Source organism: Mauremys reevesii, linkage group 2, assembly GCF_016161935.1.
Source record: "Mauremys reevesii isolate NIE-2019 linkage group 2, ASM1616193v1, whole genome shotgun sequence".
Lineage (NCBI taxonomy): Eukaryota > Metazoa > Chordata > Testudines > Geoemydidae > Mauremys > Mauremys reevesii.
In genome coordinates this window covers 167670561-167696802 of record NC_052624.1, presented here as the reverse complement: position 1 = coordinate 167696802, position 26242 = coordinate 167670561, and the positions used below count along the sequence as shown (strand labels likewise).

General features: G+C 40.8%; 1 protein-coding gene across 1 annotated transcript in view; it reads right to left on the bottom strand.

Annotated features, from left to right (window-relative positions):
* Positions 1-26242, bottom strand: part of PHLPP1 (PH domain and leucine rich repeat protein phosphatase 1) — a 222015-nt gene that overhangs the window by 81528 nt on the left and 114245 nt on the right. The window contains exons 3-4 of the mRNA XM_039526307.1: positions 23883-24008; positions 1085-1251 (exon numbers count right to left, since the gene is read on the bottom strand). Coding sequence (XP_039382241.1) covers positions 1085-1251; positions 23883-24008 — 293 coding nt within the window. The remainder of the gene's footprint in view (positions 1-1084; positions 1252-23882; positions 24009-26242) is intronic.

The window sequence follows — 26242 nt, the reverse complement described above, 5'->3', positions numbered from 1 at the left end:
TTTCTAAAAAAGTCAATTGGAGATTATGTAAAAATGCAGCAGCCTGCATAATCCATTTTGTATTTTTTCAAAAAGAAAAGGATTAGAAGTGCTGGTTATAATATACACCTCTACTCCGATATAACGCCACTCGATATAACACAGTAAAGCAGTGCTCCGGGGGGCGGGGCTGTGCGCTCCGGCAGATCAAATCAAGTTCGATATAACGTGGTTTCACCTATAACGCGGTAAGAGTTTTTGGCTCCCGAGGACAGCGTTATATAGAGGTAGAGGTGTATTACAATACAGTTATATAGGATCATTCACAAATAATCCCAGCGCACTTTGCAATTCAGGCACCACTGAAATTGCAAAACATCTTTACTTGCGATATAGAAACATCCATCTTTCTCAATATGAACAGCTAGTCTGTCCTGTAATTCTAAGGGATGTACGCAGACACAGCGTTCATGCCCCATCTACGCAGTGACACTGTTTACTATCAATTTGTTCCTTCTTGCTCTATGCCCATCAGAAAACAGTCACATATATTAGTGGTCAAATCCAGACAGAATCATTAAGGTCACAGCTGCTAGAGGAGTAGGTAGTAGGGAAAAGGGGCAGATGTCACATTTAATTTACTAGTTTGCTTTCCTGACACCTATATAAAATCCTACACAGTTTCTACTTCAGAGCTCAAGAACAGAACCCATCTGATGGGCAATTCATAAAAGCACACCGATGATCAAACATGTGAAAGATCAATGGATTTAAATTGGGCTCAGGTGTGCAAGGAAAAACAGTGAATGTGGGAAACTATTTTGGATTTTAAAAGCTTGCTTAATTCAGAGAACAACATTCAAATTCTTAATGGAATTTGATCAGCTCCCTGCACACACATTTTCCAAATTCATTATCTATAAAAAAGACCAGAATCTCTCTCTCCATAGCATGTTTCCACACACAAATACACACATTTTTGTCTTTTTCCAGATATACGTTTAGGGAAGTTCCTGCAAATGAAGCATCACTAAACTTACACACAGTGAGTAAAAACAGAATGGAGGATGTGGCTAAAAAGCACATGGGTTTTTTTTTAATTTACCTCTGTAGTTCACTAAGCCCTCTAGTTGTTGACAGGCTGGGGTTTAGCCTCAGGAAGTTCTGTTTTAAATTGAGATGAGTGAGGTCCTGGCTGTAGAAGAGGTTGGCAGGCAGATGCTCCAGACTGCAGCATGAGAGATCCACTGAGCTTATGCGCTGGGATGCAACCTAGAAAACAAGATAACCGAACACATTAACACTCCTAAAATATAGGAATGTCACCCTTTACACCGACAAGTGCAAGGTAAGATTTTTTTACACAGCAGAAATCATTGGTCAATATTGTCAGTACACATGCCCACGTATGCATAACTTTCAAAAAATAGGGTCGGAATAACTGGTGAGACACTCCCTTGCTTTGTTGTAATGCCACTTCAGCTCCACTGGTGACCAGTCCATATGGACATGTACAATAAGACATTCTAATACAAGACTTGAAACATTTGTAATCCTCACAAATAGACACCTAAAAAAATGAAAACAATACTTTAAGACCTGAGGGAAAGATCAGAGATTGGTTTGACAGCAATTTATCTGCAGGTGGATAACAGTAGCAAATGAGACAGAGCAGATGTCTTTATTGCTGCATAGGTAGAGAATATACCAGAATGATGAAAAAAAAGCACAATTGCACAAAAAGGGTGCCATATCCATCTGCCCTATCTCAAGCACTTAAATGCAGTACTAATGATGGGATATTGAGAGAAAAATCACCATGTCATATTAAAAAACCAACATAAAAACAGGTTACTCATTTATAGAAACTCCTGTTGCTGCTCATATTGCAAATCCACCCAGGCCACAACAATTCAGGGGATAAAAATGGCCAAGAGTAACCAACAGTAGTATGAGCAAGGAGATGCTGAGATTTGGGGGTTTTAAACACTTTTCTCATAAGAAAAAGATACCTGTCCCTAGTGATCAAAGAAACACCACCAGGTGTTGCTACCATGGTTTCAGACATGATATGCTGAGTAGCAACAAGTCTCTGCCTTATCCATGCTTCATTATACACCAATAAGGCTGCTGTGGCAAAAAGGTTTAAAAAAGAAGGTATCCGATCCCTCCCTCCCCCCAACGCAGCTTCTGCAAAAACTATTTAAAAATCCTTTTCACTTGGTCATGCAGAAAGGGGGATGGGGACAGGGAAACAGGCTGGTCTCCCCTAGAAAATCAGCTCAACATTAGAAAACGACTGTAAGGAGCTATATGAACAGGCAGAATGTTGATAGGACATTGAAGTCAGTGGATGCTGTGTTTGACACACAGTTATGAGTAAACTCTATTGGAACCATAAGGTTAATTTTCTAGTGAAGATGAGCCAGAGACAATGAATAAAGAAATAAGGGAAAGTCTACCACTGGGCAGGTCCACTAGTTGTATAGGGAGAAGGGGCTTTGTGTGGGGACCTCGTTAAAGAAATAATCAAAAGAAGAGGTACATCTCACCATATTAAGACTCCCCAGTAGCACAAATGATGCTCAAATGGTTATATATTGTGTCAGCTATTCATTCCAACAGCAACATTATTTTATTTGGTCAGTGGCATTTTTATTGCCCTTATACTCTTAAGGCCCAATAAAAATACAAACACAACATCTAATGGAAAAAATATTTTAGAAGTTCATAAACACCACATAGGGAGATTTGATAAGAGCTCAGTAAGCTCAGAAGTTAAAATATGTAATTTTTGTGCAAAATCATGGCCCTTTTCACCAGGTGACCTGAATGCAGACACAAGTCAGGCTTAGCCAGCACAGCCCAATTGCATTCTGAGGCTGAAGGCTGGTGTCAGGAACAAGAAGTGTTCATTAATTTTATTTTAAATGCAAAGCAGGGCAAACTGTAGGATAGAGCAACTCCATTGTAAGCTTCAAGGCGAAAATATCAATTTTGTAGTTTCTCCCATGTTTTTTCATTCAAAATGCTCATTTTGTCTACTCATCAATTACCCATCCATTTCATATTTAGGTCCATAAAGGATAGAGAATGCTTTCTTCTATACTAACCAAAATGCTATTTGTATGCCATTCTAACCAAGCATAAGAACACAGTGATAATTCCATTTTAGGGTCAGAATATGGCTGGTAAAGTATGAACCATTGGCAATTGCCACCACAAGGGTTCCCCCACACAGCTTGTCTGGACTGAGAAGATAATTTGGATTAAGGTAGGGTGTGAATTTAAAGCAGACTAGCTGTTCCTGATTAACTCTGTGTGGATGCTCTTGTTCTGGAATAAGAGTGCTCTATTTCCAATTAGCGTAATCTACTTCCCAAAGTAGATTTCTTTGAAGATGCCTCTAATACAAAACTAAAGTGTATGCAAAAATACATATTAAAAAAGTTTTAGTCCAGACAGCTGTCAATTTTATTGAATTTTATCACAATCTGTATATGGCTTATAAACAAAGCAATATTCTGAGGATAATGAATTTTAGTATCCCAATGGAGAATATTAATATTCAGCTAACAGCTCATTTCCATAGCATTCTCTGAACCATAAACAGATAAGGTGTTTTTGACTTCCAGTTATTTCACTTTATGCTACCACAAAGTGATAGGCAACACAAGGGCAGATTTCCTGGATCACATTTACACTGAGAAAGATATGGAAAAAAACCCAAGCAACATACTCTCTCAGCTTTCAAGTGTAAGCTTTTTTAAAATATATGTCACTTTCATCTTCAAAGCTGGTTAAACACTGAAGTGATGTCTTGCCTTCCAAATTAAACAGTAAAGGAGATTTAAATCTCGTGTTTCCATCAACCCAGATTTAAAGAGACTTTGTGCATGACTTTTTTACTTTCTATTGGATTATTAAAATCAGAGTATTCTTCTAAAACCTACTGCAGTGGGTTGCTTAAAAAGAAATCAAGCAACAAGAGCAATCTTCACACAAAAAGGTAAGAAAAAGAAGCCTTGTAACTAGGGGCAATCAAATCTGCAGAAAGAACAAGCAAGATTTACTTAGATTTCCTCCCCAACCTAGCCCCTCTAGAGAAAAGATAAATTACAGTAAAAGTAAGCTCCTCCCCCAAAAAGATATTTTGTGCAGAATGAGGATACACTCCAGCAGCATTATCTTAAAAATAAATAAATCTAGATTTAACTAAAATTACTACAACGATAAAAACTTGTTCGGGTTTTTTTCTGCTTGCTTGTTTGTTTTTGCTCAAGTTGACAGAGAGGGCATCGGACTTGTTCTGTCTAGGGAGCCCAATGCTTCTCAACCTCATCTATATTGGCAAACACCCCCTTTTAACAATACAAAAAGAAGGATGATCGTAATCTCCAACGTGAAAGAACCCATGGCCCAGCTGAATCTCTTCCTGAATTTTCTTCAGTTATCTTACCCTAAGCTAGACCTAGGTGCGAGGCCTACTGTTCACATAAATAGACTGTAGCAATAACCATGTAAGAAAAATGGTAGGCTTGCAGTGGTGGGTAGAGGATCACTAAGGATAGCGGTTAACAATTCTGGTGCCACTTCAGTCACTCTAGCCACAGAATAAAAGAACAATGCATTTGCATGCAGAGTGAAAGCCAGTTTCCCCCAAATAGGAATGTTAGTAGCTTACATTTCTTTTAATGAAGTTACAGACTCAAGGATATAGCCAAATCTGTACTCCATAAGTCCTGATTTTCAGCTGTTTTTTATTTATAACAAAAATACATGGGTGCAAACAAAACACTTAGCTATACTCTATTCAAAGATAAATGTCTGAATGATTTTATGGACATTTAATTTGCCCCTGTTAATATTTAAAGAGGAGACTTAAAGGAACAGTAACATGGCAGTCCAGATACAATTTATACATTAAAAAGCAACATAAATTTGACTAAAGATCCTTTAAGTCCATAGTCCAACCCTGGTTATGCAACTCAGACCTACAATATTTTAAATGCTTCCTTCGCCTACTTTGAGTCAAGCAAGGCAATGTGAAAGTCTTTATTCTAGGTCCTATTCCACTTTTTTAATGTGCCAATAAAACTAGCATGTGTCCCTCCATAGCAATGAGTTCTCAACTTGCTTTTTACTCCCAGTTCTACAGCAATTAAAATGCAGCTTCTACTCCAGCATCATTATTCATAATGGTATTGGCGGAGTACTCTCTCTCATCAGGCAATGAAAGCCAGTAAATGTTCTCTCATTCTCCACCGAGAATCAGTTTACTTAGAAAAGAACTATGACTATCAGAATATGAAGACCCTCAGGGAATGCAAGCATTTTTAAACTATCATCTGTTTATCCGTGCAGTCGTAAGGCTTACAAATGTAAACAAGAGTTCATAAAAAACAGTGGTATCCTTGAAAGGAAACTGAGTATTTTGAGAAAGTCAAAAGATGGTTTAGTTTAATTACAAATTGCTGTTTGCAGCAGAAACCATCGTAACAAACCCCTCTGTGAATCAACAGATATCCTTGCCTATAAAGAATGGTATTTAAAGAAAGCTTTCCTTTGTCCAACAGTAAAATACCACCTCTGTCACAAAGCTTGCCAGGACTGATCACTGGCGCGGTTTATTCTAAAGCGTTGGCTACACTACAAAAATACCTGTTGCTGACAATGGGTGTCAACTGAACCAGCTCTATGGACAAAGTTATAGGTCTTGTCTATGCAGGAATTTATTTTTGTTTTTTAAACCTTAAGGTGTGAATTGAAATAATTTCCTCCTGTCCACCCCCTCTCCTGAAAGCTGTATTCAGAGAGTTAAAAGATGCACCTTTTTAAAAAGAGCCTTCAACAGAAGAAAACTCAATTAACAGACTGCACTGTAAAGTGATCCAGGATTCTGACTCAAAAACAAGTTATTCACCTTGTGCAGTAATGGTGGTTAAGGCTACATTTTAGTCACAGGTATTTTAAGTAAAAGTCATGGACAGGTCATGGGCAGTAAACAAAAATTCACAGCCTGTGACCTGTTCATGACTTGTACTATACACCCTTAACTAAAACTTGAGCCAGGAGGCCATGGGTGCTCTGGGGGGGCAGCTGCCAGGGGTGCTGGGTGTGGGGAGGTACCACATGGCCTGGGAGCCCCACTTGTGCTGGAGGGGGCAGGCAGCAGGGCTGGCGGACTCCCTACCCAGTTTGCTGGAAGCAGCTGACATGTCCTGGCAGCTCCTAAGGGGAGGAGAGGGGAGAGAATGCTGGGGGGGGGGGCACCGTGAGCCACCCTTACCACGAGCGCCAGGTCTGCAGCTCCCATTGGCCGGGAACCGCAATCAATGGGAGCTGCAGGGCGGTGCCTGCAGGCAGTGGCAGCGCACAGCCCCCTGGCCTCTATGCCTAGGAGCTGCAGGGACATGCTGTCTGCCTCCAGGGAGCCCCCCCCAAGGTAAAGCGCCGCCCCACATCCCAACCCCCTGCCCTGAGCCCCCTCCCACACCTGAACTGCTACTTCTGCTGCTGGGGGGGGGGGGAGGAGGAAGAGGAGAGGAGAACGGTGGCCTGAGACTGCCCCAGAAGTGGCTGGTGTTGCTGGCCCAGGGGCGGTCCAGCCTCTGCAGAAGTTACAGAGAGTCATGGAATCCATGACTTCCATGACAAACCCAGTCTTAATGATGGTTCTTCAAGATGTGCTCCCTTATGGGTGCTACATTGTAGGTGTGTCCGTGTCGCCGTGCTGCTGATTGGAGAACTTTGGTAGCTGTCTTCCTCCTGGGCATAGGCTGCTCCCTGCCTGCCACGAGACTAGCCAGCATGCACGACCAACCCTCCTCAGTTCCTTCTCTACTGCAGAGTGAAAAACAAGAACTCCAAAGCAGAGGGGAGGAGGGCAGTCCATGGAGCACCCACAAGGGGACACATCTCGAACAACCATCATTACTGCACAAGCCAGAGACCCACTTGGGTCTCTGAGCTGAAATCGCTGTACCTTTCGCCCTCTCTGCAACAGAGAGGAAGAGTCTCAGAGATTTTCTCAAGGCACTTGTCTGATCCAAATAAAAGGCCATGGCTCTCCTCACATCGAGCATATGGAGGAGGGCTTCCCTATTATCCTGATGAGGTTTGGGATAAAAGGCTAGTAGCTGAATAAGCTGATTTATGTGAAATGCAGAAGTCACCTTGGGAGTGAACTTCGGATGTGGTCTAAGCATGACCTTGTGAAGGAAGAACACAGTGAAAGGGGGCTGTGCCATGAAAGCTACTATTACCCCAATCCTTTTTGCATTACCCCAAGCCTTTGAGAAATGTAGTCAGATGGAAGATTGATTATTTGTCTATAAGCTGATAGAAGGTTGCAATTTCTGCTAGATGAACCTGCAGTGAACTGATCAAGAGTCCCAATTTCTTCAAAGTAAACAGGTAGTCTCACTGGTTGGGTGAATGTATTAGGGAATGACACCTCTGGGCTGGCACCAAATCTGGAATCTCTTCCATTTCTGTAGATAGGAAAGGAGCTACTTGCCTCACCTGTTGTGCAATAATATCTCCTGTACTTCCTCAGAACAAGATGTCTCTATGTGCTGGAACTATGAAGGAGCCAGGCTTTGAGCTGCAGAATCCACAGATTGGGATGGAGAGTGCGTCTCTCATTCTGCGACAGAAGGTAAAGGGTGTTTGGAAGAGAGTCATCGGTGGACATAGTGCCAGCTGTGACAGGTAAGGGACTGTTTTCGGCTCAATCAGGGTTCATTATGAGGAATCACAGACCTTTTCTTAGAGGCCTTACATGAGTAGCTTGCAGGTGTGCCTCTGAATTCACCTCTCTTCGAAGCAGCGGGTTCCAGTGAGGGCTCCCGCCTGGACTCCGGAGATTGAAGGGCTGACTCCATGAATAAGAGTTCTGTCCTTTCTGGATCTGTGCTTCAATTGCCAACACAAGCCACACTTCTGTGGAATGTTTCCCCCTCCCAGGCAGCGAATGCACTGTGAGGTTCTGTCAGTCACTAGGATAGATTCCTTGCAATTGAGGCACTTCTTGAAGCCCAGAGAACTGGGCATATCCTTGTCCTGGGGGCTCCCCACACAGGGCATTGATGGAAGAAAGCATTCTCTCTCCCCTGCCTTTTTTTTTTTTAAATAAAGGCAAAGGCCAAAATAAAATGTAAACAAAGCAAAGAAAGGAAAAGGGCTTCAAAAGAAGCTAAAATTAGCAATTCTAAGAGTTAGCAATCCGAGAATTGACAGCTCTAGCTCCGTCTCTAGTCAGGGGTGGTTGAGAAGGAACTGAGGAGTGCCCTCGCACACTGGCTAGCCTCATGTCAGATGGGCAGCAATGCATGCATGAGCAGGAGAACTTTGGTAGCAGTCCATCCTATCAACAGCATCAGTGGAGCACCCACAGGGACGCTACTCAAAGAAGAAATAAGGTTTTAACAAAGTTGGTTTGTTCTAAGGTGATTTTTGTTAAGTTGAACTGGTTATATTGGCCTTTTTATGTAAGCATTTTAATCCTCTCCCCCTTTAGATGTTTTCTTTTTTTAACATTCTGTTAGTCATAACATACTTCAGTGCATCATCAATTCTGACTCTTGCTCCAGTAACAGTGATACAAACCTATAGGAAACTAAGATAACAGTGAACACTACTGCACTGGAAACCTTCCAGGCCAGCTAGTCAAAGCAAAGTAGTAATCAAAGCCAACCCTACCCCACAGCCAAAGCATCTTTTATATGTAAGCATGGAACTGCAAGAGAACCTAAGCATGGAACCTAATGCAAGAGAAAACACCAACTTTAGTGTTTGGTACAAAAAATGTCTTGCTCCATTCTCACCTTACCTAAAAAAGGTTGGCTTTTTAATATTTGAACTTCAGACAAGGGTGTATCAAAAAGTTTGTTACTGTAGAAACAGACCAATGAAAAAAATAGTTACCTACATACAAACACCCCCACCTGTTCAAGTCATCTTCTTGGAACTTTCTTCTTGAACACTTAAGATCAAATCCTGGGATTCTTCCAGATTTTGCAGGCAAGACCTGTCTGTGGGAGGGAATATTTACCAGTCTAACTACACCACTGTATTTATACTGCTATATGGCAGTAAGTTTCCCAGCAGAGACAATCCCCAAGCATACAACCTTGTTAGGCAATCTTCAGATGTACTGGGTACAGCAGAATATACTTAATACCTTCACTTTAAGTAATTTTCAGTTGGCGTTGACTTCAGTACTCGTGTGACAATTCTAACGGCAGGGCTCAACTGCACATAGACAAGTTGTGTATGTACGCTACCTGCCCACACCAGTACACAATAATCAGTTACAGAGAAGATTAAGGTTATGGCTGTCCACAAGGGGTGAACATCTGTACCCCCTACTGGCCCCAGCTGGTTTGTGGATAATATCGTTCCCAGCCTTTATCTGGACAGAGGTCTCTATCAGTTGTTTTGGGAAATCCTCTTCCTGAGCTTGATGTCGTAGAAGGTGACATTCAGGTGCTTCTTTCCATGGTGGTTGTAGAGGTGGAACATGAAGACAGCATTTCTCCATCCATCTTACCACTCTCCCTCCAAAGCAGCAGCAATAATACAAGAACACAACCAGGCAATTACTCACCCAGACTTGCCCACCTACAAGTCTCAAAACACTTGAGATGCTGCTTTTAGTACAGGAACCCATTCTGGTTAGTGACCAAGGGTTTCAAAACCTCAGGACTATCACCAAAACACTAATGGTGGAGACTAGGGGAGAACAGTGGGATCAAGAATCAAGACCTAATCATGGGTCCTACAGACCAACTACCTGGCTTCACCATGCCATGCTGGATCACAGCAAACTGCATCAGATCCACAAAAGGCATTGCTATTACCTACTTCACAAATGGAAAATGAAGGACAGCCAATATTCAAATATGAAGACAGTTGAGCCATGGAACATCGTGAACCACTGCCCTCTAAGATCTGTCTTCAGAGGCACAGCCATGATTCATTCCATGCCACCGGAAGCCACAGATGACAAACTCAGATGTTGACCTTTAATGTTGTTTTTTAAGCTGCCAAATGAAAAAGTAATTTTCTGATTGAAATGAAGACCATTTCTCTGCAACTCAGTCCAAGGAGTATGGACAGATAGGAAACAGACAAAAGAAAAAATGCTATTGGTAGTCTCAAAAGTTTTTAACCTTATGAAAAACACTTAGCTTGGGAAATATTAGCAGTTACACTTTATTTAAAAGTTCACTGTTTGGGTCCAGTCTGGGGGCCAGCACTTTGTGCACCTGTTCTGCCTCAAAATGCTAATCCCTTATGCTCCATAGCAGCTTGGTCAACTATTTGCAAGACTCAGAACAGCTACTATCTACGCCAGGGGTGGGCAAACTATGGCCCGGGGGCTGCATCTGGCCCTTCAGACATTTTAATCTGGCCCTCAAGCTCCCGCTGGGGTCCAGGGCTTGCTCTGATTCATGCATGCCATGACTGTGCACTGCTCCTGGAAGCAGCAGCATATCCTGCCTCTGGCACCTATGCATAGGGGCAGACAGGGCGCTCTGCATGCTGCCCCCACCACAAGCACCGCCCCCACAGCTCCTATTGGCTGGGAACCGTGGCCAATGGGAGCTGCAGGGGCAGCACCTGCGGACATGGCAGCATGCAGAGCTGCATGGCCACGCCTCTGTGTAGGAGGCAGGGGAGGGGAAATGCTGCATCTTCTAGGTGCCACTTGAGGTAAGTGCCACCCAGAGCCTGCATCCCTGACCCCCTCCTGCGCCCCAACCCCCTGCCCCGATCCCCCTCCTGTCCTCTGAATCCCTCAATCCCAGCCCGAAGCACCCTCCTGCACCCCCTAGCCCTCATCCCGAGCCCCATCCAAGAGCCTGCACCCCCAGCCAGAGCCCTTACCCCCTCCTACACCCCATCCCCCAATTTTGTGAGCATTCATAGCTGCCATACAATTTCCATACCTAGATGTGGCCCCCAGGCGAAAAAGTTTACCCACCCCTGATCTACGCCTTCCGACAGACGTAATATTCTGACATCAGGAGTAGCTATATTCTTAATAGTCTAATTCATTTTAGCAAGAACATGTTTTTACGATTTATTTTGTGTTGGCAGAATCCTCCAACACCAAAAATTTGTTTCAGTTGGAGTCATTTTCGCTGCAGTAATTACTGGGAAGTCTTTCAACTTCTTGTTGAGGAGATTACTAGCGAGTCCAACAATTTTTATTTGCTTGGGTCCTACCCTCCCAACAAGGGATATCTTTAGAAAAGGTGCTAGCTGAAAAGGCTAGGTCACTATTTTCTGACTTATTCTATTCAGGAGAAGTCAAACAATGGTCTCTCTCTCTCTCTCTCAAATACAATTTAAGACTTCAGTTTGAATTTTTACTTCAGAAATTTTTTTTCTAGCCATGCTCTCTATTACATATTGAGAGAAACGTCAAATCCATTACCCAGATAAGCTACTTATCAGTGGTGGAACATTTCCACACAGCTGTGCACTCAGTCTTGATCAGAGTCCTGTACTAACCTAAACTTATTTTGATGCAATGTCTGCAGAGGTAAATTCATAGAACATTTTGTGATACAAGTGACAGTCTTTTCCCCCTCCTTCTGCGGGTTTGGGTTTTTAAGAGGCCTTCTGATTTTGGCTCTGTTTAGGCTTCTTGAACCAAGACCCTCAGTTTTGTTCAAAGATAGTACATTAAACTGCTACCTGTTCCGATCACAGTTGATTACCAGATGTTTCTATTTGTAGAAAAGGTTACTGTTTAGCAAGTTGTTTCAAAGTTACTTGCAAGATTTAGGGTAAGTTAATTCACATTTCTACCTATTTTATTTAGATTTAAAAGAATAAAAAGGTTTCATCTGAAGCTCTAGGCATCCTAACCCACCATTAATAAAATAAAATTTAAGACTGAACATTGCAGTCTCAGTAAGTGAGGATGCCCAAGGTTCTATTTTACCTTCCCTGTGTAAGTCATTAACCTGATTTTTAAAGGTCTGCTCTTACAAAAGATTCCCTCAGGCTTCCATGGTTTTTGACATTCCCAGAAAACAACCCTTAGATGAAAAGTAAAGTAGTGGAGAGAGTGAGACATTTACCTTCCCATACCTTCACCACCCAAATACCCCAAATGAAAAACTACTCAACAATTCCTCATGTTGTGCAAATACCCTGCGCAGTTCCAAAATTTGGATCTGCATCCATTCCCTTTCTTACTGCCACACACACACACACACACACACACACACACACCAAAGCCATACACACACAGGTTTATCTGGAACTCTCTAAAATGATTGAACTTCAGAAATAGGTGTGTATTTTGCAATACACTTTGGGATCTTTCTGTATTAAAAGGTGCTACACATTAAATCAGCATACACAGCACCTCATGCAATTTCTAACTCAGCAGAAAAATCTGCAAGTCTTGTATATCTAAATATACAAAAGTATGCTGTAGAATCACATTTATTATTAGGAGTAGAGATGCCACATGTCCAGTTTTTGAGCAGAAGTCCAGTCAAAAAGGAGACTGGACTGTGTCCGGTCAGATCATCTTACCAGATACCCCAAGTCCAGTTACTGTGGGAGAGGGAGGCACCGGGTCACCCGCATGAGCCCCTACTCGGCCAGGGCCACCTCTTACCTGCATCGGGCAGCTGCACCTCCAGCCCTGGCTCTGCAAGTGAGTCCCTCCTGACCTGGCGGGGGGGGGGGAAGCAGCGAGTGACCGCTCTTTCCCCTCCTCCCCCAAACAGAGGCAGGGCCTCAAGGGAAGAGGCGGGGTGGGGGAAGTTCTGGCACTCCTGTTGGAGTATCTGGTTTTTAAATATTACAAAGTTGGCAACCCTAATTAGGACTGATTTAATGGCAATGTATGATTGGCGCTTGAAAATTATTTCATGTGTACAATGACCACTTTTCAAGTTCTCACTCTTGGCTGCAACATTTTGCACGTACACCTCTACCCCAATATAACGTGACCCGATATAACACGAACTCGGATATAACGTAGTAAAGCAGCGCTTGGGGGGGGGGGGTTGCGTGCTCTGGCGGATCAAAGCAAGTTCAATATAACGCAGTTTCACCTATAACGTGGTAAGATTTTTTAGCTCCCGAAGACAGCGTTATATCGGGGTAGAGGTGTATTATTAACTAAAGGCAGCGGTCTAGAAAGGGGATCAGAGGGTTGCTAAGTTTTTTGTTTTGTTTTTCCCTCCACTGGAAAAGCCACAGCTTAATTGAAACAAGAAAATTAAAAGCTTCAAATCACTAAACATGTCACGTACTTTGGAGTCTTATTCGTAAAGATCTCAATTAGACTCATAGACTAAGGTCAGAAGGGACCATTATGATCATCTAGTCTGACCTCCTGCACAATGCAGGCCACAGAATCCCACCCATCCACTTCTATAACAAACCCCTAGCCTATGTCTGAGTTATCGAAGTCCCCAAATTGCGGTTTGAAGACCTCAAGCTGCAGAGAATCCTCCAGGATTGTAATAGGTGGGGAAAACTTGTAGTCTAAGTCAGTCTGAATACAAAGCTTCAGTCCCATTCTGGTATCAGGCATGTTATAAACCCTGGAAAACTGAGGTTCATAACTGAAATGGCAACTAACCTTTAACAACTCTGAGGGCACAGAACACAGCAATAGATATTAGAGGAAGAGAATCACTTCTAAGTGCTTTACGATTACAATAAAACCCTAGTCTATTCTTATTTCACACAGCAATTTTCAAACCTATTTTGATCATTCTTTTGTTCTTCCAGGGACACAAATATGGTATTGGCTCCACAAAGTTATTTTTCTTGCTTCAACTGACAAAAAGTATAAATCCTGTCAGAGAGGCTGGAACAATTTGTATAGTGCAGGGGTCAGCAACCTTTCAGAAGTGGTGTGCCGAGTCTTCATTTATTCACTCTAATTTAAGGTTTTGTGTGCCAGTAATACATTTTAATGTTCTTAGAAGGTCTCTTTCTATGAGTCTATAATATATAACTAAACTATTGTTGTATGTAAAGTAAACAAGGTTTTTAAAATGTTTAAGAAGCTTCCTTTAAAATTAAAATGCAGAGCCCCCCAGACCAGTGGCCAGGACCCGGGCAGTGTAAGTGCCACTGAAAATCAGCTCGCATGCCACCTTCGGCACGTGTGCCATAGGTTGCCTACCCCTGGTATAGTGGGGGGGCGGGACAGGAGAAGGGAGGGGGCCTGAGAGCCATTGAACCAAACTGTAAACCTTGTAATACAACAGAAACCACTAAGCCGGGGGCGCAGCAGCACACCCCCACCCTCTTCGTTCCAGTATCTATGAATCTTGTTGGGAAAATGGAGTAGTACCTTGAAGGGCAATTGCGGGTTTTTCACCTGCATTATTTTAGGGGACAATGCCAGAACACAAAAACTAGGCCCACTGCCTGCATTGCACTCAAAGAGTTGAACTGCACATTTTTTCAGGAAGTGTCATCAATGAATAAACATACTATAAACCATCAAAGACAGGAACTCTTAGATATTATTAGGGACCAAAGGTCTTAATATTCAAGGTTTCATACATACACAAAAAAGGAAGTTAAGATCCGGTGTGGAAACCAGAGGTTTTGTTTATGTTTCAGTACTTGAAATCACCACTAAAAGGAAACTGTGGGTTTATTTTTAGACCTCTACTTCCAGAGAAGCATTATCTGAACACTATGTCTATGTGTGGAGAAGACTGGTTTACTTAAAGCAAATCTAAAAAAAAAAAAAAAAAAAAGCAATTGTCAAAATTAGACGAGATGCTTTAAAATCAAAGAAACTATCAATCTGAATGTGAAGAAACAGCCTGTGTTTTGCTGTTGTAAAAAGTATCTTATCCCTGATGCTGTTCAATATGGTATTGATTTGTTTCTATGAAATTTGTAATGGAGAGAAAATCCCATGGGGGTAAAACAGGCTTGTATTTCTTACTTAATGAAAACAATGATGCTATTCTGTAATCAGTGAGCAAACACTGTCTCAACCAGGGAGGGGCAAAGCATGAGGAAGAGTGAAAATTGGGTCCAATTACTCAGAAGTGATCATCTCATAATAACCATATTAAATGCAAGGAAATGTAGTCCAGTGAAAAATAAAAGCCCTGAAAGATAAATAAAAAGCTATAATATCAATGTTAAAGTACTGTAACAAACAATTTTCTAAGTTATACAGGATTTCTCTTTTTGCATGTTTTGGATGTGCTGTGCTGCTGTTTTCTCTGACTTATCTGAGATGAGGCCAAGGGTTTAAAGCAATAATTTTCAGGGTTGGCTCTGAATAGTAGCTACTAGAGAGCAGCTTGTAGGCAATACACACAGACACCTCAAAAAAACCCAAACTGATCATAAAAGTTTCTGAAGTCTTGAATTATGTAGGAACTGTAACGCTCACTGTAGCTTCTGCAGATACAAATAGGAGAGTAGAGATGCCTCCAAGAATGGGCAGAACTAGCTAAATAGAACTGGAAAGAGATGCCAACCTGAAAACTTTGGAGTGGTTTCAGTTTATTCAGCCACAAGCTTAATTGGTCCTAGCCTCCTCTACATTCTGGATTGGGACTGCTAATTTGTATTTAGAAAGCTCTGTGAAACCCAAGCTTCTGATATCAGTTTAAACTGGAATCAAATTTTAAACTTCCTTATATTTGGCCATGCCTTGTATCGTAAGTTTTAAAATCATATGTTAGTGATATCTGCTCAGTCTATAAAATGGAGCCTCTGGACACAATTTGAGTTTGATTACATGCAACTTTTATTTTAATGAGCAAATAGCCCAAAGGAAAAATGTTCACCTACTAGATTATCTTTAGCTACCTCAAAAATAAACAAAGCACAACTGACAATCAAAGCTACTTTACTAATCAGCAACGCATTCGATTTCTTTGAGTTCAGCACTATCCCTGTAATTGGCACATCACGGGGATACACACTGATTACATTTCTGTCACTTATTTTGGAATATACTTACACGATTGAAACCAAGATGAAAGATTTTTTTTAGGATATGAATAATTTAATAGTTTATTTCCATATAAATGCTTGAAATCTCCCCACAGTCCTCAAAGCAGCATACAGCTAGTATCCCACACATTTCCTTCTGTGCATGTTCTAGAACAAAAGCCACTACATGTATGCTACAAGTAACGATGCAGCCACTTCCCCTCCATGCTATTTAAACTGACACTGCGAAGCATGGTTAGACAGGACACACTGATATCTACAAAATTACCTTAAAATCAACTGCCTTATTAAAAAGGAAAAAGCAGGAAGGCCAACTGCCCAGCTAGCACATCCTAGAAAAAGTCTTAAATATGTTTTAAAACTATTTTATATGAGTTTCCTAAAGCTGCCACCAGGGGATCTTAGGAGGTAGGACATTAAATGCTACTGCAATGTGCCCATCTTCCCTTATCCAGTGGATGGGTGTGCTACTTAATTGGAGGACAAAAAATATTAAAAAAATAAATCAAAACTACAGGTTTACTTCGCTTTCACAAATTATGAATAAGTTCAACACTAGTGTGTAGTCAAGAAAATGCCAAAGGATGAGAGATCAAAACAGCCAATCTCAACCACTTTTAGAAAATGCCCAGCTAATACAAATACCTTTACCTCTAGACTAAGAAAAAAAAATCAGACTAAAACATTTGCGTCAAACATACCTTTTATGGTTCTGAGTCCCTATTAGCAAATAGGAACAAGACTGACAACCGCTCCTTAGCGCATGTGCACACAGTGAGAACTAACCTTTTAGTTACTGGACTGAACTAGAGCTGCGCAAAGCACTTTTCTAATGTTTATTGCCTCTTTAAAAAGGAACCACTAAACCATCGTGAAGTTCCTCCAACCACAATTTGCCCCCTCCACCCTCACACACGGACCAACTCAGTTTATCAGGTCTAGGAAAATTGTAATAGTCTGTGTAGACTTGTGTACCCTATTTATTTAGGAAGGGTTTGCCCCCAAGCCTACCTCTCTCTCTTGCTCAGAGCTTTTCCTGGGAACTGAGAGTACTGTAGAAACTCAGAGCTACAAACACCTCGGGAATGGAGGTTGTTCGTAACTCTGAACAAAGCATTATGGTTGTTCTTTCAAAAGTTTACAACTGAATCTTGACTGAATACAGCTTTGAAACTTTACTATGGCTTTTAACCATCTTAACTTACATGAAACAAGCACAGAAACAGTTTCCTTGTCAAATCTTTTTTTAAACTTCCCCTTTTTTTAGTAGTTTACATTTAACAGTACTGTGTTGTACAGAATTTGCTTTTTTGGGGGTCTCTGCTGCCTGACTGCATTCTTCTAGTTCAAAATGAGGCATGTGGGTGACCGGACAGTTTGTAACTCTGGTGTTCATATTTCTGAGGTTCTACTGTATTAGGTAGAACTGAACTTCTCCAGTCGTAAGCATATGGCATTATAGCAAATCAAGGCCAGATTAAGCATCAGGTCCAGTAGGCCCATACATAGGATCCCTGATTCTGGACGCCACATGGTGCTCCAGAATTTAAAGATTCCATTTAATTCAGAAACAAAAGCTGTATTAAGATGTAGTTAAGATTGAGAATTTACAGTAAAATTACAATATCTTGTAATGTGTTTTACCCTATGTTATAGGGTACTCTTAACCTTAAGTCTATCTTAATGTAGCTTGAGTCTGGGAAGTTCACTTTTTCAAATTAAAAATTTCATACATGAAAGGTAAACAAACCCAAGGAGAAGGTTACCACGTAATATTTCCAATTACTGGAAGTTATGGAATATTAAACCTTTTATTTAACTTCTATGGCCATATTCATTGTATATCCTGGCTGCTTCGTGCCATTCGAACAATGCAAAGTGGCTAGAATTGCCCAGAGACGTCCTCTGCCTTTATTCTGGTGTTACTGGAAAGGAGGAGGATGGCTCAATTAAACTAAACAGCCAACACATTGAAGATATCTTAATGGAAATACTTTTGTATGTAATGTATAATAAATCCATGGAAGTCATTGCCACAGGGCAATTCATTTTCTTTAAAAAAGAAAAAAGCAGCTTGGGCATTTGTAATAGTCATGTTTGTAAAACAGCTTGAAGACATGAAAGTGCTGTACAAGTACTAAGTACTACGTGACTAATGATATCTACAATGTAGCTAGCATAAAAAGGAGTTATGAATCCTCATGCTCCAGGGCATATTACTACTGGAGAAGAACATCCATTTCTCTCTAAGGCATAGTATTGTACAATTTAAATAAGGGCATACTACATGGTTTTTTCTTCCTTGGAAAAGCATCTGTCGCTAGATACTTTGAGACAGGGTATCTGATAGAGATGTACTGCTGGCAGGGCCGACTCCAGACCCCAGCGCGCCAAGCGCGTGCTTAGGGCGGCGTGCCGCAGGCGGCTCCAGTGGACCTCCCGCAGACGTGCCTGCGGAGGGTCCGCTGGTCCCGCGGCTCCGGTGGACCTCCCGCAGACGTGCCTGCAGGAGGTCCACCGGAGCCGTGGGACCAGCGGACTCTCTGCAGGCACGTCTGCGGGAGGTCCACCGGAGCCGCGGGACCAGCGACTGCCAGAACGCCCCCCGCGGCATGCCGCCCTGCTTGGGGCGGCGCAATTCCTAGAGCCGCCCCTGACTGCTGGTGTCCTTGTTTGGAAGAGAGAACCGTATTGACATCTTGTTGCAGTAATAGTCTCTTGGTTAGGGCTGTGACTTGAACAGGTGTAACAAGAGCGTGGGACAAGTTAGCTTTTCCTAAGAATAGCCTCACAAACGTCACACACAAACTTTTTTGATCCAGGTCAGTGTTCTCTTCATGGAGGTGGAATGGCACCCACATGCACAGTGGGTAATAAACTGGTCTATGTGGCAGGGGTATTAATATTTTCCCTTGGTAACTTCAAACAGCTAAGGAAAGTCCCACACAAAATGTGAAAAGGAATGTTTAAGTTCCAATGTCTTGTGAAAAGCCATTAAATACCTCCCCACCCAGTTCAGTCTTTTCTGCCTACAAATTAATGCTGTAAGGTATAAGGTGTTCAAAACTGTCAAAATTCTGGCATTCTAATTTAATGTTTGCTTCTTTTTGCTGTTTAGTACCACTACATTCTTTCTCCTCTTATTCCCGTAGAAAATGTGTACAGTGATAGTCCAGAATCAACTGCTTAACCTGAATCACTTGCACTAAGGAACTGTACAAGTATCAGCATCTTGATTTCAAGTTAATGTAGACAACAAAATACCGTTAATATCAGAGTAGGGAAACAAGTTTGTTCTCTCTCTCACACACACACACACACACACCCCTATTTGTTTTCAGCCTGACAATAGGGTAAATATAGATTAATAAAACTGAATCCTCTTTATAAACCTTTTGAACAACCTACAAACTATAATTACAATATTTAGAAATTAAAACTAAAGTTATGATACAGTGTAGAAAAAGGCTATCGATAATGAAGAGCATGCACATTTCCAGCTTTTAAAAGCATTCTATTTGAGGCTAAATCACCATATTTAAAACTGACCTATTTGGAGTAAGTGTGTCACCAAGTTCCATATCTAGGTCAGCCTTTCTGCAGTGACCCCATTGAATCTCAGTCTTGAGCAGAATTCACTGTAATCGCCTCCACTTCTACCTCCCCGCCATAATAGAGTCTTATCTGTGTACAAGTCTACACACAATCAGCCCGCCCCACTGTTTAAATGTGTGCGTGCAAAGGACATATGAAAACCTATCCAAAAGCCATTAACAATAAACAGAAAATATGGGGGGGGGGGGGGAAGCAAAGGGCAGTCTTGGCTAACACACACTTTGAATCACCTTGTTTTTATTCTGAGCATTAGTTAACATTAAACTTTTTAAATTAAAGAAGCAACAGTATGCACATGTTTCCCATTATGTTTTCAACAATCTTAACTTTTAGCCTTTCACTGATAACTAGCAATAGGCAGAATTAGAAAGATGTGGAATTCATTTTGGTCTCCACAATTAAAGAAGAAATGGAAATTAACTCAATTATTGGATGCAAACAATTCACCCATTAATTGTTTTGAAGCTTGAATGAAATCTGTTTCCTTATCAATGTTTTCCTGTTGCATATATGATTTGTTAGGGATTTTTTTCTTTGACATGCTATTAAAATAGTCAGTCGTCACCCACCATACAAAAATGCTGTCAAAGCAAGCAATCCTTTGCAAAGTCAATTTTCAAGATTAAACTATGTGAGTTATATAAAAGTGCACAAGACCATCTGAGAATTTTTCCTGAAGCATGTATAAATACTACCTAATGTTTTTTCAATTGAAGGTTTTTGTAATTGAAAATTAAAATGAAATTTTTCGTAAATAAATATCTAGTACTGTGACTTCCTGTGTTTATTAAATTTATGAAGCACTTTATTTTTTGAATATACTAGTAAGTGGAAGTTTTTACTCTAATTTGTCAGAACACATCAGACAAATACTATTTAGGGACAACACAATTTTACTTTCAGATTATCCTTTACAGATGCTGAAGTGCTTTTGAATACTAGTGAATTTAATAATGTTGAGTGTTAATAAAAATCCAAATAGATGCCACTAAGTAATGAATGTATTTTAAAAAACAATTCAATGAGTATGAGTATTCACACAACTACAAATTTCATACATCCCCTGCTCCAAAAACATTTAAAAGTGGATAGCATTTTAAATAGATCACTTCTATATAAAAAACATTTAACCTGTTACAAAGTTACACCTAAAAGCAAACAATGAAAGATTAGAGAAAATTCCCCCACCCCTCCCCCCAGATGGTTTACTTTGTACATTTAAACAGCACATTTGTATTTCTCTCTCCCCCTCCCCCATTTCCAAGGGTGTTTTGAGTGCCTGAAACCAGTTTTAACTGAACTAGCTTTCAAATAGGTAGCATCCTTTAAGATAAATACAGAAATGGAAATACAGGGCTAGGGTTTATTTTGCTACAAAAGGACTTCATTTGGCTAAGCCACATCGGTAGATTCCTTCCATCCTTTCCCTTTGTACATGCAACTCAGGAACTATTTGTTTCATCTTCTAGATTGAATTCTACAGGTACTGGTATCAGTACCCAAAATATTTAAATTTATGGTTATTGCTAGTTTTACTATTTCAGTAACATACTATTCTGTTATTGAATGATACTTCTCACACTAACACATTTAGTTGAGCTGGTATCACTTGTTTTCCATATTTATCTTACATAACAGTTTAGAGAAACTTCATTCTAACACATATTAAGTCCTGTCTGAAAGATGTGAATCTACAAAGCAGCTATACTACTGGAACAGAGCCATCTAGTTAGATGAATGTGTTAACTATGAAACAAAGATTTTCTCATTTTTTCTCTTGCTATGTGCTGCTGTCAACATACTTAAGTGTTGAACTGCCAATATTAGTGGCTTTCCTCAGTTCTGGCACTTAAAGTCTTCTATGAGCTCTGGGCTTGGAGTTCCTCCCCCTACATTTAAAAAAGGGAAGATGTCATGATTATATGGGGAGATGTCCTCAGGTTGGCTACCTTCCCAATACTGTTAGTCATATGGGTGAGACAGAGCAAGAGAGAAAGCACAGCATGGTACAGAACAAGCCTATGCTGTCAGTAATTCAGTGGGACTTTCTGGCCATTTATTTCTACTTCTGAAGTTCATTGTTTTGCACTGTTTATCCTCACTCATGAGATCTGCCCTTCATTCACCCAATGTCAGAGCCACTGGAGATGAAAGAACACTTGTCTTGTATAAAGATCAACTGAACAACAAGAACAAGCTCAAAACTGGAAATCAGATCAGACCCCAAACCATGTATACCTTGGCTTCACAATAAGAAGTCAGGGAGTTTTAGGTTAGTGTTCCAATACAAAATCCTAAAATAGATGAACTACTAGAACAGGGGTCGGTAGCCTTTCAGAAGCGCTGTGCCAAGTCTTCATTTATTCACTTTAATTTAAGGTTTCGCGTGCCAGTAATACATTTTAACATTTTTAGAAGGTCTCTTTCTATAAGTCTATAATATATAACTAAACTACTGTTGTATGTAAAGTAAATAATGTTTTTAAAATGTTTAAGAAGCTTAATTTAAAATTAAATTAAAATGTAGAGCCCCCCCCCCCCCCCCGACCGGTGGCCAGGACCTGGGCAATGCAAGTGTCACTGAAAGCTAGCTCATGTGCCACCTTCGGCACCCGTGCCACAGGTTCCCTACCCCTGTACTAGAACATGCACAAAGGGCATTCTGTTCTAGAAAAAAATCCCAAACATTTATTGCCCAAAGAAAGCTACAACATAATTCAACCCAATTTACTATAGGAGCATAAAATTAACAATCCTCTTTAAAAACCAATACTCCAAACATTCACTAGATAAAGTATGGTTTCAGAGTATACTGCCTTTTGGAAAAGCCAGAGACTGAAAATGATCTAGAGTGCCATAAAATCTATAAATCTCTTCAAAAAACATCACACAAACTACCTTAATACAATCAAGAACATAAAAACCAGCAGTCTCTTACTAAATATGGAATTAATGAACATTAAAAATACAGTGGAAAACCAAAGAGAAAAATATTTAACCAGTGTGACAAAAGAACTGAAACATTCTTTACCCTTCAGTGCGCAAGATACAGGAATATGAGCTATTATCAGACACCACAAAGAACCTGACTAAAGGAGTAGATGGGAAATAATGAGTATAATAGAGAAAAAGACAATTGCAGAAACAACCTCTCAAGACAAGATAATATGGCACCAAATAGTAAGAGGTTAATAATGCAAATGGTGTAAAAAAACACAACACCTAAATTCTGTTGGCAAAGCCTGCTGTAACACACATGATGTATTTTTAAGTCCAGAACTCTACTTTAACATGCTCAGAGTTTTTAAAGATGAGTGGGCCTCCCCATCACACACACGGTAAGGCATAGACAGGAATCTAAAAATTTTTGGACTGATGTTGAAAGTGTTTTAGTGTCAGCTTAGTTAGCTCTCCCTTATTGCCTCACCCTGCCCATTGCATTGTGGGATTTCTGTTCAATTATTGATTTACTTCTCTTTTATTCTGAGGTTCCCTTGTATCCTCAGCACCTCTAGTCCCCTTGCCTGGCTTTTCCTACTGCACCACCTTATGCTGCTTTGCTATCAGAATGACAGGAGAAAGAGCAGGGCTGCTCTGAACTCTGCCACAACTGCTGTTCAGAGCTATTCCACTGAGGGAAGTGGGGAGAACAGATCATGCTGAACAAGCTCCTCACCATGCTCAGTCTTTCCAGCAGAAGGCAAATGCAAAGGAGCTCTGAAATAGAAATTCATCAGCTCAGCTAGAAGGTGGATTGCTCCATTTGTGGAGAGACTAGCACTGGTAGATGTATAACTGCAATGATGCTGAATAGCTACCAAAATACAGTATATTGGAGAACACTAATTGATCAGCAATAGGAAATATGTTGATATCTTGCCAGTCACTAAACTTTACCTATTTTAAGACCGAAGTGAAGCACAACATTCCCAACAGAAGAACTCCTCCAACTGGTTCTTAAAGTTTCTAGCACTGTCTTTGGGTTCTCTACATGTCATACATTACCACAGCTTTTATTACTTCTGGAACACAACTTTTCATATTGAAAGCTTGGAAAGAAATGTTACTGACCTTCTCTAGTCTAATGGCCTTATTCCCTACATTAGTGAGCCGCACCAAGGTGAGGGAAAGAGGTAAATCTGGCTAGTATTCTTTATTTACACATTGCAGGCAAATAGATTTTAACAGCACACACCCCTCACTCCAGCCACAGACCCACAACAGTTTATGCCATTATGGTGAAAGTGAACAACATTTTTCTTAAGTAGAAAACAAAGGAGAACTCTAGTTGCTAGAGGTGTTCTTACCTTGGATGCTTGTCGAAGCCACCGTAAATACTCCGTGAAGGTATCAAAACAAATGTAATAGGTCTGGCTCTGAGGTCCAGAGGAACTAAATGCTAAACAGTGCTGGTGCTTTTTCACTTCTTCCACCTGTATTTAAAAAGATAAAATAATTCCTGCTTAAAATTTGGAAAGAGTCAGTGTGCAACCAGCAAGGCAAAGTGAAGCTGTGAAATGGAGGAGCAGCACAAAAACCTAATTAAGTATGGTTAAGCCTGCAACCTAATTAATCCAGTGTCAAGGAGCCACAAAACCCATGCAAGCAACAGGTTAAGAAACCTGAATTGTTTAACAGGACTCTTGAATTAAGTTATATAAATGTACAGTCAGAGTTGAAGATAAAGATCTGGATAATTCTTAAGACTTGAATATCATAAGACTTTTCCAAAATTAAACTGCCATAAAGTCAATTATTTTCTGGCATTTAAAAAAATTTGTATTAATCACATGCTTCTTGTGACTCTGAAATGGAGTGGGAGATATGTAAATCTGATGGGCTGTGGGTAGGGCAGGGAAGGGAGAGGAGTTTGGCAATAAAACTCTTTTCTAGTTTAAACAAGTATTTGCTGATAAGCCTTTAACAGTGGAATGTGAAACAAAAAATATTGTGCCCTTTGCTGCTCCTTTTATATAAAAACCAGCATCAAATGTTTAGTTTTGTCTGGATATTCCAAACGCGTAAAAGCAAGAAGCCCTCATCTCTGTTTTTGCTAGAGGTCTTCAGCAAGGTATATGGATGACCTGAAATGAACTCTACAGAAAAAAGACATTCCTTATGAAAGACTTTTATACTGCTTTTATACATTCAATAAGGAGCTGCAAAGAATATATAATTTAGTTTTGTTCTTCCCTAGTAAAAATTTACCTTTAAAAAGGAAACTGGTACAATGTATGGTCTCCAAGATGTTTCTGTGATGTTTCACAACACTACATTCTGGAATACCTTTTGTAAACCAGGAAGTGGATGAGGGAGAATTTTTTATTTTAAAAAAAAAAGTAATTAAAAAAAATACTTATTCTGTTTCAACTGTCCCCCACCCAAGCCTCAATAGTGTTAGCTTTCAGCAAATATTTATGGGCTTGACTCAGTTTTCATTTTATGTTTGCATTCTAAATTCAACTTGACCCCTTGCACATAAGCAATTCCTACAACATGCAGGAGACATAAGCAAAGACACACTTTTTTGCCAATTCCATGAACAAAACCCTTTAAAGGCTCAGGATCCATTTGGTTAGCTCTCTATTTTTAATGCTAGGATTTTACCCTACTCCTCCCTTGTGGCTTTCCTTGAGGTGACAGCAGGCTAGGAACGCTTGAATCTTGCACTTCCCAGTGTGCAGCAATGAGTAATGCCATTTGCTGCTGGGGAGAGGGTTGTGGAATATCTCTTTGTATTTCTTCTGGCAGAGGGAAAGGACACACTCCATGAAGAAGGCAGGAACATTCTTGTATGGAGAAGATGGAGAAGGGAGAGAAAATTGTTGCTAGAACAGGGGAAGCTCCACACAAATAGATTCGGCATATAAAATGCCCTAATACAGAATATTAAAGTGGAACTCTGAAAACTGACTTTGTAAATATGATATCATGGACTTCCATGTTTAGTGTGTCTCAGTCGATTTCAATATCATGTGCTAGTACACAAGGTTCAAAAAAGATTCAGCTGCCAGCCCTGCAAAAATCAGCCTGAGGTCCAAGAATCAAGAAGGATTCTTTTCATCTTGTGCATCACAACTAGTTATGAAGATTCTGCAGGCCATATTGGGTTTCCAGTTGCTCCTATGTAGCCCCATTGTCATCAGTGCTGTTTCATAGGCATATCTGATTGGAATACATTCTGTTGATGCACAAAATGGAACAGAATCCAGCTCAATTTCTTAAAAAACAGGTAGCATGAGCAAACAGCAACAAACACTAAGCCCCGGTCTACACTGGGGGAGGGTCGACCTAAGATACACAACTTCAGCTACGCGAATGGCATAGCTGAAGTTGGCGCATCTTAGGTCGACTTACCTGGCTATGAGGACGGCAGCGAGTCCAACCGCTGCTGCTCCTCCGCCGAATCTGCCTCCACCTCTGACGAGTTGGAGTTCCGAGTCAACGGGGAGCGCATTCAGGGATCAATTTATCTGTGTCTAGACAAGACTTGATAAATTGATCCTTGATAGATCGATCTCTACCTGCCAATCTGGCAGGTAGTAAAGACCTGCCCTAAGGCTATGGCTACACTTGCAGACGTAGAGCGTTGAGAGTTAAACTAGCCCTTGGAGAGCACAGCAGGGAAAGTGCTGCAGTGTGTCCACACTGTCAGATTCGAGCGCAC